The 12628-nt window shown below is 40.7% G+C and overlaps 1 protein-coding gene across 1 annotated transcript in view; it reads left to right on the top strand.

Annotated features, from left to right (window-relative positions):
* SENP6 (SUMO specific peptidase 6) overlaps window positions 1–12628 on the top strand; it is a gene marked incomplete at its 3' end in the record, with an annotated part of 259644 nt that overhangs the window by 47557 nt on the left and 199459 nt on the right. The window contains 2 exon segments of the mRNA XM_082250891.1: window positions 211–353; window positions 4610–4714. Of these exon segments, the coding sequence (XP_082107017.1) occupies window positions 211–353; window positions 4610–4714 (248 nt within the window).

Consider the following 12628-nt stretch of genomic DNA (forward strand, 5'->3'; position numbering starts at 1 on the left):
GAGGATTTGTTTCATCTGTGTATCACCGGAGGCCAGTCAACTTCACTGGGTATATATAAGGGTTTACAACCACTTTAAATAAATCAACACCTACACATGACCTGCACCAGAGTTTATATAGCTACACGTTAAACGGTCTTATTGCTTTGTGTTTTTTTTTTTATATATCCAAGTACTTTTTGTGGTTAATAATGTACTTATTTCTTGCAGTCCAGACAATTTAGACCTGGAACAGGGAGAAGTACTGGGGACACAATTAGGACTTATGAAAGAAAAGTCAAACCCCTTCACTTGAGGCCTATGAGGGGCAATGCGACTGGACTGAACATGTTGGGAGGAAGCAAGAAATTAGGGTAAATGTGCACTCATCTAATATATACAGGCCATTCATAAATCGGCCGCCACCAAGTAGTGTTTATTTTAGAACATACAGTATCTCACAAAAGTTAGTAGACCCCTCACATTTTTGTAAATATTTTATTGTATCTTTTCATGTGACAACACTGAAGAAATTACTCTTTGCTACAATGTAAAGTAGTGAGTGTACAGCTTGTATAACAGTGTAAACTTGCTGTCCCCTCAAAATAACTTAACACAAAGCCATTCATGGCTAAACCACTGACAACAAAATTGAGTACACCCCTAACTGGAAATGTCCAAATTAGGCCCAAAGGGTCAATATTTTGTGTGGCCACCATTTTCCAGCACTGCCTTAGCCTTCTTGGGCATTGAGCTCACCAGAGCTTCACAGGTTGCCACTGGAGTTCTTTTGGGGTCGTTATGTTGAAATACTGCCCTGCGGCCCAGTCTCTGAAGGAAGGGGTCCATGCTCTGCTTCAGTATGTTACAGTACATGCTGGCATTCAAGATTCCTTCAATGAACTGCAGCTCCCCAGTGGCGGCAGCACTCATGCAGCCCCAGACCGTGACACTCCCACCACCATGCTTGACTGTAGGCAGGACACACTTGTCTTTCTACTCCTCACCTGGTTGCCACCACACACGCTTGACACCATCTGAACCAAATACGTTTATCTTGGTCTCATCAGACCACAGGACATGGTTCCAGTAATCCATGTCCTTAGTCTGCTTGTCTTCAGCAAACTGTTTGCGAGATTTCTTGTGCATCCTCTTTAGAAGAGGCTTCCTTCTGGGACGACAGCCATGCAGACCAATTTGATGCAGTGTGTGGCGTATGGTCTGAGCACTGACAGGCTGGCCCCCCCACCCCTTTAACTTTTACAGTAGTGCTGGCAGCACTCATACGTCTATTTTCCAGACAACCTCTGGATATGACGCTGAGCACGTGGACTCAGCTTCTTTGGTCGACTATGGTGAGGTCTGTTCTGAGTGGAACCTGTCCTGTTAAACCACTGTATGGACTTGGCCACCGGGCTGCAGCTCAGTTTCAGGGTCTTGACAATCTTCTTATAGCTTAGACTAGGGATGCACCGAAATTTCGGCCACCGAAATTTTCGGCCGAAAATGGGCCTATCCCATTTCGGCCGAAAATGGGTTAAAATGCCGAAATTAATGGCCGCAGCGCAGGTTTGAAAAGTCCCTGATTCTCCCGTCCGTAGGATAGGAGAATCAGTCTGTTCAATTAGGTGCCGTGGCTGCAGCAGAGCGCAGCGTCTGTGACACCTCGTCTATCACACAGCAGCGAGCAGTACTCACCCCTCCCAGACACGGACAGGAGAGGAGAAAGACACACACAGCTCATCCTCCTCCCCCTCCCACCCCAGTTTTTCTGTCTGCCCGGGGCCGCCCACTCTCCTATCTCGGCGTATGTCTGTGCAGGACAGAGAGGGAGATGTGGGCGGGAAATATGCAGAACAGCAAGCAGCTACGTACACATTCCAAGCCTCATGAATGAAATCTGAGCCATCCTTTTTTTTTTTTTTCTCTAGCAAAGCGTCCACATGACAACCAGTGAAACTAGTTGTTAAAACTCTTGGGCTATCTTGACCAGTATCTGCCAAAAGCTCCCTGTCTTTGAACTGAAAAGAAGCAGTGCAGAAATGGCAGTACCAAACACCAAATTATTCCAAACACAGTTCAATTACTTTGCTGTTTGTAATTAAGTTTATTCTAATGTTTGAAATAATGTCAGTTTTTAAGACATGTACTTTATTTGAAGGTTACCCTGAAGCAGCAAATTTACTTTTTTACTTTGTATGTATACACAATGTTTCATTTAAGTTTATGCAATTCTGTGTTCTATAGGAACATAAAAATAAATCTTGCATAAAAAAAAAAAAATTAACCCCTTTTGTACTGCATTAGTGCAACCAGTATCAGTGCAGCCAGTGTTAATTAACACTGATACGGGTTGCACTAATGCAGCACAAAGGGGTTAATTAACTGCCACTGGTTGGTCACTAATGCATCAGTGACCATAAGTGGCAATACATTAACCCCCTCATGCTGCATAATACAAATACCTTTGGTAATTAAATTAACCTCTTGCCAACCCATCACAGTACATATACTGTGACAGGGTGGCAGCGACAGGTGTACGTCGCTGCCTGTTTTTTGTGTATGCCCTGTTCTATCTAATTTAAAATTATTTGGGGGAAAAAGTCATTTTCGGTTTCGGTTTTCGGCCAAGGGCATCCTGCATTTTCGGTTTCGGCCCAGAATTTTCATTTCGGTGCATCCCTAGCTTAGACCATCATTATGTAGAGTAACGTTTTTTTTTTTTCAGATCCGCAGAGAGTTCTTTGCCATGAGGTGCCATGTTGAACTTACAGTGACCAGTATGAGAGAGTGAGAGCGCTAAAACCAAATATAACACACCTGCTCCCTATTCACCCCTGAGACCTTGTAACACTGAGTCACATGACACTGGGGAGGAAAAAGGGCTAATTGGGCCCAACTTGGAAATTTTCACTTAGGACTGTACTCACTTTTGTTGCCAGCGGTATCGACATTAATGGCTGTGTGTTGAGTTATTTTGAGGGGACAGCAAATTTACACTGTTATACAAGCTGTACATTAACTGCTTTACATGAAAAAATGTTTTTACTTATTTGATACTTTTTTTTTTTTTTTTTTTAAGAATACATTTGGAATTAAGCCTTGCCCTAGCCAAACATTTTTTTTGTATTGGGTAGAACAGGGAAGGGTTTGGGCACCTGTCAGTGTTGTATTACCATCTTTGACCCTATTGAGAGTAGTAGAATGAGAAATGGTCAGAGATTCTTTAACATGTTTTTCTGGTGACCCCCCCCATTGTTCAAAGGGTAAAAATGTGCTCCTATTGGATAACAGATTTTAAATGGAACACTTGCTTTTAGATTAATAACAGCTGTCGTTGCTGGCTTCACACGCATAGATCAGAAAGTACCGCATGGTCCCACAAATTTCAGTTGATTTAGCCAGCAAATACACTTCCTGCTATGATCGGATGATTTGGCCATGATGCTGCAGTGCTTCTGAATTCAGAACAGAGTGTCCACTTTTGCCTGCTTTTGGCACAGTGGGATAAAGTATTGTTTCACGGTTGTGGCTATCTGCATCAACGTCAGTGCCAGGACAAGGTCATCCAGTGCCCGTGGCAGAGATGCCAAATAACAATCTGAGTATATTCTACGCTTCCTGCATAGCCGTGTGCCTACCCTGGCCTTTTTTGTCCACTGGCTGGGCATCATCGTCGTAAGGGAGAGCAGGGGGTGGGCAAGCATGCATGACCAGGCCACCCCTATAGAGCGATTAGCAGCACAGAGGAAAAGGGTCTGCCAGTCAAGGAGAAGTGCATGGATGGAATGGATTGAGAAGACAGCACAAGGTGGTTTCAATGGGGCACAAAACAATTTGAATATCTAGTACAGCCTTTCCCAACCTTTTTTTACCCTGGAGGAACTGTTGAAATAATTGTCAGGTCTGTTGAAATAATTGTCAGGTCTAGAGAACCACTGCTCAAAATTAACATCCAGTGCTCTTTTTAAGTAAAGAACAAAGATTGTAGCATGCTTATAATATTTAATACCCAGAGAAGATCATTGTACAATACACGCCTTCTATAGAAGATACTGCTATTCTGAATATAATAATCCTAATATAAAATGAATAATAATAAAGGCTATAAATCATAGCTGCCTGTTTCTGTCTGGAAGAGCCAGGTGAAGCAGCTGATTGAGAACAGTTTCCTCATCAGAGTGGCACGAGTTCAGTGGAGGTATCTTAGGTTCAGAAGACCCCTGATGTCTCCATAAAGAAGACCTGTACTCAAAAAGTGCTATCACATTGTGAGAACAATAAAGTTGACTAAAAAAAAAAAAAATTAGATATTGCATATATAGTGTGACAAAAAGGTACACTCCCCACGATTTTACTGTACACTTGTGTGCAAAAAATAAAAAAGGCTCTGCAGCAAGGGTAAACTATGCTATCAATCCCTTGATGGACCTTTTGCTGCCTACAGCCACCAATCAGGTTTCATCCCTTATTCAAAGAGAGAAAAGCAAGGGATGTGGTTGCTATTGGCATGTGAGACAAAGATGGAGGATATGGCTCATTCAGAAAAGGTAAAGGCCTTTTTTTTTTTCACTTGTGTCTTGGTTTGTACAAAAGGTTAAAGTAAAAGATTTTCTCTTGTCAATGACAGGGACAGTGTCCAAAGCATTACACCAACATCTGGAACATTTGTTCAGGGAAGACTATTCCATCACACTAGTATCACTCGAACAGTCGTCAAAACAGCTGCACAAAGGTAGGTCATGTTTTTTTTCCCCTCCATTTAATTATTATCCATACTTTTGTAGTCTGTATTTAGAACCATTTCTGAGTCGGTTGTCGGAAGCACCATACTAACAAGCCGAAAATCGGCAGATTGGTCGTCGGACGAAATTTCCCGGCCGAATTTCTACTCGTGTGTACGGGGCTTTAGTGTTACTAAACCCAGGGCCCTGCATTCACTATATCTGGTCTCCCACAGTACATAGTTACATAGCCCGGTTGAAAAAAAGACACAAGTTCATCTAGTTCAACCAATTAAAAAAAGACAACGAAAAATCATACAATCCCATATACACAATCCTATACCCCCCAGTTAAACCGGAAGGCGAAAAAAACCCTGCAAAGCATAATCCAATTTGCTACAAAAATCCTTTCTGTTCTTCGGAGAGGTCGTCGGATATTCTCTGCATCAACTTTAGCTATAGATGTTAGTACCCAAATATATTATGTACATTTAGGATCCAGGCCTTTTTTAAAGCAATCTACTGACCTAGTCAGAACCATCTCTTGAGGGAGTCTATTCCACATTTTCACAGCTCTTTTTGTGAAGAAACCTTTCCGTATTTGGAGATGAATCTCTTTTCCTCTAGGCCAGCAGTTCTAAACTCTGGTCCTCAGGACCCGCTAACAGGCCAGATTTTAGGTATTACCCTGAGGAGATGCAGACTAGAATACTGCAATCACTGAGCAGCAAATTATTTCACCTGCAATGTATTTCAGTTAAACCATAAAAGTGTAGCGCTAAAAATATTGATGATCAAAAATTGAAAAATAGTGTCCAAATAAATGGAAGAAAACCACTAATCACAATATTGTTTGTAATAAAGAAAAAAGTGTCCAAGTGAATAAGTCCCAATATAAATAATATAAAATGAAATCATGAATCCACGTGCACAATGTTGCAAGAAGTGATTCAGCCCGTGACACCCAGGGTATGAGAAGGAAGGGAACACCTCGGTGGTGGGATATATTAAGCAGCTTACCAGATTTCCGTGGCTGTTCAACTTAATGAACCAGCCTCTCCCAGCTAGTAATCAAGACCGTTGACGATCCGGTGTTCAAGGGATGCTTAATTGATGCAAATAAACCACTTCTCAAGAAACATATAACTGATCAGTGCAGGATTCGTACTCCTCAGTATTTTTCACCAAACATAAATGAATATGTGGGAAGAAAAGAAAGCGAAGCCCATAGCGTAATCCCATTTAAAAACAGTATTCCATTTTATTAAAAAATATTACTCACAATATCTCAAGAACAAACAGGCTTGTCAAATCATTAAACCTGGGGATGAAGATGCGGCGTCCCGCGAATAATCCCACGTGGCAAAAGATGATGGAGGCCGGCTATTTTCCAGGGGGCGTGTGGATGTTGCGTCTGGAGTCGCCAACGTTTCGTCTCAATAGACTTCGTCTGGGCGTGACCCCAGACACAACTCACACGCCTAAAATAGCCCCACATCTCCGCCTATTGGTCCCACACCACGCCGTAGTATGTCTATAATTAGTAATGTCGTCCTACGTCCACCAATCCGCAATCAGCGGAGGGGACGCTCATTAGCCAATCAGGTGCAGCTTGAGCCTTGAAATGGTTCCGAACGCCTACCAATCCGCAATCGGCGGAAGTGGCGTCCACCAATCAAGAGCGCCCAACAATGACGACGAACTCCCGCCAATCCGCGATAAGCGGAAGTGACGTTCGTCTGTCAGACGAGCGCCGGCGGAAGTGAGTCTCGTCACCTCCGGCGGGGATAACCGGAAGACACACATCAGCGGAAGTCATGTGACCAAGAAGCGGAGGAAGAAAACAATCTTTAGCACATCGCTCCTCCTGCTAATGTTAGCCCAGGGGGTGAGCGTTTGAAAATGGGGAAACTCCTCTATAATGCCCTAATTATCTTTTGGATGGAAATTAAATGTCCTCCAAAGAAAAATAACTATTGCTGATTATTATTAAACAAATTAACATAACTGGGCAATGATGGCTATACCTAAAAAGGGGAGTCCGCTCATTAATTGTTCTTAAACGATCAAGATAATAAGATTTATGTCATTCTAAAAACATTTTGGGGTAACGATAAATTTAGATCATCTCATAGTAAATTAATTATATTGAGATTTATAGGCAATGTGTCTATTTCATCTGGCTGAATACAGGATAATTCAAAAAACGCCATCTAGTGGCCAAAGTAGTGTAGCATTTAAAAAATGTGAACTACTGAAAACCATGTGAAAAAAAGTAGAAAATACAAAAGATGTGCATGTTAATGAAAACATGTATGTGAATAATCTCATATATGAAAATACAGAACGTGAATATGGAAAAGGGGATCTGTGACGATCTCACACAAAATGTATAAAGTGCTAAAATACAAAATAAGAAAAATATATAAAATATAAAAAACATATAAAATATATAAAAAATATATAAAAATGGCTAATGACAGCCATATATAAGAAATCAAGTGCTAGTTTAGAAAAATACAGCGAGATGTGAGTATAACTCATAGACACATTACCATAAAGATCTCCCCCCAGTAAATTTCATACATAAAAGTGTGAAACCATAAAACAGATTAAAAGGATAAAAGTGTGTAAAATCAACTATTATTAATAAAAGCATTTACATCCCATTCCACATTTAACCCATAGGGACTGTAAGTTTTGAGGGTATAGATCAAGCGAGTCTCCATTTTAGATACTTCTCGTCTTGCATTGGATCCCCTCCAATGAGGTGTAAACTTGGCAATCCCTATAAATAATGTATTTTTGGGGTTATTGTGATGACACTGGTCATAGTGTTTTGATACACTGTGGCCTGGGAAGCCCTTCCTGATATTGCCTGCATGTTCTCCCAGCCTAACTTGCAATTTCCTCATCGTGCGTCCCACATATTGTAGCCCGCACTTACATTGAAGCATGTATACAACATTAGTGGACGAACAGGTAATAAGTGAGTCAATCCTATATTCTCGTCCAGTTACAGAGGATGTAAATTTCTCAATTTTTCTTCCCTTGAAGGAGTTGAGAGCACAGATTTTACATCTACGGCATGGGTAAAAGCCTTTAAAGTCACCAAAGAAGGTAGGCTGGATAGGTTTTTCAATAACATTTTGGGCTATTTTATGTCTCAAGGAAGGCACCCCCCTAAAAATAATTTTGGGATGTTCGGATAGCAGAGGGCCCAGAATCCGGTCATTTTTTAAAACCGGCCAATGTTTTTTAATAATTTTCTTAATCAGAAAATGTTGGGTCGAATAAGAAGTGATGAACGAATTCTTAAAACCTTCGTTTTCACTTCCCTTCGGTTTTGGACGTAATAAAGATGACCTGTCTACGGCTACTATGTCTTTAATAGTGGCGTCCAATTGATTTGCATCATACCCTTTTTCCATAAACCTAGCCTTGAGGGTGTTAGCCTGAAGTAGGAAGTCCTCCTGTCGGGTACAGTTTCTGCGTAGCCGCAGAAACTGACCTTTTGGGACGGCATTAAGCCAAGATTGGTGATGACAGCTGTCACGTGGAATGAAGCTGTTCCGGTCCGTTTTCTTGAAGTGAGTGGTGGTTATGATTTTGTCACCCTGTACCACCAAATTCAAATCAAGAAAAGTAATATTAATAGGGCTACTGGTATAATCCAGTTTAATGCCTCTGTTGTTAACATTTAAACCAGAGATAAAGGAGTCAAGTGAGGGGGCACTGCCATCCCATAGGAGGAGGATGTCGTCAATGTATCTCCGCCATAAAATCAACTGCGGCGGGCGGTTCACAAGGACGACATCCTCCTCCCACTTGGCCATAAAAAGATTGGCCAAGCTAGGGGCAAATTTGGCCCCCATCGCGACTCCCCTATTCTGTAAATAAAAGGTGTTATCGAACCAAAAGAGATTGTGTGACATAGCGAATTTAATCATGTCTATTACAAAACTCTTTTGTTCCTGAAGCAAAGGACTCCATAGGTCTAAATAATATTTTACAGCTTCTAGTCCCTGTTCATGGTCTATTATGGTGTACAGCGACGTTACGTCGGCTGTAGCCATGATGTACCCTTCTTTCCAGGAGACGTCATGCAGAATATTCAGGACGTGAGTAGTGTCCTTAAGATAGGATGGGATTTGCTTAACCAAGGGCTGTAAGAACTCGTCCACGAAAACGAAGGTTTTAAGAATTCGTTCATCACTTCTTATTCGACCCAACATTTTCTGATTAAGAAAATTATTAAAAAACATTGGCCGGTTTTAAAAAATGACCGGATTCTGGGCCCTCTGCTATCCGAACATCCCAAAATTATTTTTAGGGGGGTGCCTTCCTTGAGACATAAAATAGCCCAAAATGTTATTGAAAAACCTATCCAGCCTACCTTCTTTGGTGACTTTAAAGGCTTTTACCCATGCCGTAGATGTAAAATCTGTGCTCTCAACTCCTTCAAGGGAAGAAAAATTGAGAAATTTACATCCTCTGTAACTGGACGAGAATATAGGATTGACTCACTTATTACCTGTTCGTCCACTAATGTTGTATACATGCTTCAATGTAAGTGCGGGCTACAATATGTGGGACGCACGACGAGGAAATTGCAAGTTAGGCTGGGAGAACATGCAGGCAATATCAGGAAGGGCTTCCCAGGCCACAGTGTATCAAAACACTATGACCAGTGTCATCACAATAACCCCAAAAATACATTATTTATAGGGATTGCCAAGTTTACACCTCATTGGAGGGGATCCAATGCAAGACGAGAAGTATCTAAAATGGAGACTCGCTTGATCTATACCCTCAAAACTTACAGTCCCTATGGGTTAAATGTGGAATGGGATGTAAATGCTTTTATTAATAATAGTTGATTTTACACACTTTTATCCTTTTAATCTGTTTTATGGTTTCACACTTTTATGTATGAAATTTACTGGGGGGAGATCTTTATGGTAATGTGTCTATGAGTTATACTCACATCTCGCTGTATTTTTCTAAACTAGCACTTGATTTCTTATATATGGCTGTCATTAGCCATTTTTATATATTTTTTATATATTTTATATGTTTTTTATATTTTATATATTTTTCTTATTTTGTATTTTAGCACTTTATACATTTTGTGTGAGATCGTCACAGATCCCCTTTTCCATATTCACGTTCTGTATTTTCATATATGAGATTATTCACATACATGTTTTCATTAACATGCACATCTTTTGTATTTTCTACTTTTTTTCACATGGTTTTCAGTAGTTCACATTTTTTAAATGCTACACTACTTTGGCCACTAGATGGCGTTTTTTGAATTATCCTGTATTCAGCCAGATGAAATAGACACATTGCCTATAAATCTCAATATAATTAATTTACTATGAGATGATCTAAATTTATCGTTACCCCAAAATGTTTTTAGAATGACATAAATCTTATTATCTTGATCGTTTAAGAACAATTAATGAGCGGACTCCCCTTTTTAGGTATAGCCATCATTGCCCAGTTATGTTAATTTGTTTAATAATAATCAGCAATAGTTATTTTTCTTTGGAGGACATTTAATTTCCATCCAAAAGATAATTAGGGCATTATAGAGGAGTTTCCCCATTTTCAAACGCTCACCCCCTGGGCTAACATTAGCAGGAGGAGCGATGTGCTAAAGATTGTTTTCTTCCTCCGCTTCTTGGTCACATGACTTCCGCTGATGTGTGTCTTCCGGTTATCCCCGCCGGAGGTGACGAGACTCACTTCCGCCGGCGCTCGTCTGACAGACGAACGTCACTTCCGCTTATCGCGGATTGGCGGGAGTTCGTCGTCATTGTTGGGCGCTCTTGATTGGTGGACGCCACTTCCGCCGATTGCGGATTGGTAGGCGTTCGGAACCATTTCAAGGCTCAAGCTGCACCTGATTGGCTAATGAGCGTCCCCTCCGCTGATTGCGGATTGGTGGACGTAGGACGACATTACTAATTATAGACATACTACGGCGTGGTGTGGGACCAATAGGCGGAGATGTGGGGCTATTTTAGGCGTGTGAGTTGTGTCTGGGGTCACGCCCAGACGAAGTCTATTGAGACGAAACGTTGGCGACTCCAGACGCAACATCCACACGCCCCCTGGAAAATAGCCGGCCTCCATCATCTTTTGCCACGTGGGATTATTCGCGGGACGCCGCATCTTCATCCCCAGGTTTAATGATTTGACAAGCCTGTTTGTTCTTGAGATATTGTGAGTAATATTTTTTAATAAAATGGAATACTGTTTTTAAATGGGATTACGCTATGGGCTTCGCTTTCTTTTCTTCCCACATATTCATTTATGTTTGGTGAAAAATACTGAGGAGTACGAATCCTGCACTGATCAGTTATATGTTTCTTGAGAAGTGGTTTATTTGCATCAATTAAGCATCCCTTGAACACCGGATCGTCAACGGTCTTGATTACTAGCTGGGAGAGGCTGGTTCATTAAGTTGAACAGCCACGGAAATCTGGTAAGCTGCTTAATATATCCCACCACCGAGGTGTTCCCTTCCTTCTCATACCCTGGGTGTCACGGGCTGAATCACTTCTTGCAACATTGTGCACGTGGATTCATGATTTCATTTTATATTATTTATATTGGGACTTATTCACTTGGACACTTTTTTCTTTATTACAAACAATATTGTGATTAGTGGTTTTCTTCCATTTATTTGGACACTATTTTTCAATTTTTGATCATCAATATTTTTAGCGCTACACTTTTATGGTTTACTGTTATTTTTGAGTCACTGTTGGTTGATTTTGTGTTGGCTGCTGACATACATCTACTAATTATTTATCATATTAGCGCGGAAATTTTTTCTATTTTTTCTATTAATGTATTTCAGTTATCTTGCAAACCTGGCCTGTTAGTGGGTCCTGAGTACAGGAGTTGAGAACAACTGCTCTAGACGTAACAAGTGCTCCCTTGTCCTCTGTGATGACCTTAAAATGATTAACTCAACACCAAGTTCACTATATGGACCCCTTATGTATTTGTACATGTTGATCATATCCCCCCTTATTCTCCTCTTCTCAAGACAGAATAAATTCAGCTCCTCTAATCTTTTCCTCATAGCGGAGCTCCTCCTTGCCTTTTATCATTTTGTTTGCCCTTCTCTGGACTTTCCCCAGTTCCCTGATATCCTTTTTGAGAACTGGTGCCCAAAACTGATCTGCATATTCCGGATGAGGTCTTACTAATGATTCTCCTATGATTGCAGTTGTATTAAAAAAGAAAAAGTCATGGTTTGCGCAGAACGTCTGGCTAAAGCCAAAATAATAGCAAATAAGTAAAACAAATGGGAAAAAAGTTTTAAATGCATTGCAACATGTGTAAAAAAACCAACACATTTCCCTGTGGTGTAGCTTAAAATTGCATGCCAGCACGTGCAAATAATGCATGAGCTATGATGTGAACAAGCAGTGATGGTAAATAGGCAACTGAACTAGTCTTTTGTGAGGTACATGAGTGTGAAATCCGGAGAGCTAAACCTGACCCAAATATCCCAACAATGCTTCTAGAAGAAGACCTAGACACAGCTGAATGACATGTGCAGTATACAAGCTGTGTTACATGCCAAAGGATTTTTAATTGCTTTTTTGACAATCTTGTGATTCACACACCTCTTCTTCATTGTATACTGTAGCTAGTTATGTGACAAATTTAATATCCTGATTCAGCTTTGCAGCTTCTTTTGTCACCTCTCTCTCCAGTCTGTTTAAAATTGCTCCACGCCTAAAACCCACAGGTGTAAAGAGGGCCTAGTGATGTGCAGTAAGTGCTATACTAACTAAAATATCCAGTGATAAATTAATTCATAAGATATATATATATATAACAACACACATGAGATATCATCATAAATAAAAAGTGATAGCGACATCAATGAAAGTAAA

This window comes from Pelophylax lessonae (genome assembly GCF_965119305.1).
Source record: "Pelophylax lessonae genome assembly, chromosome: 3".
NCBI lineage: Eukaryota > Metazoa > Chordata > Amphibia > Anura > Ranidae > Pelophylax > Pelophylax lessonae.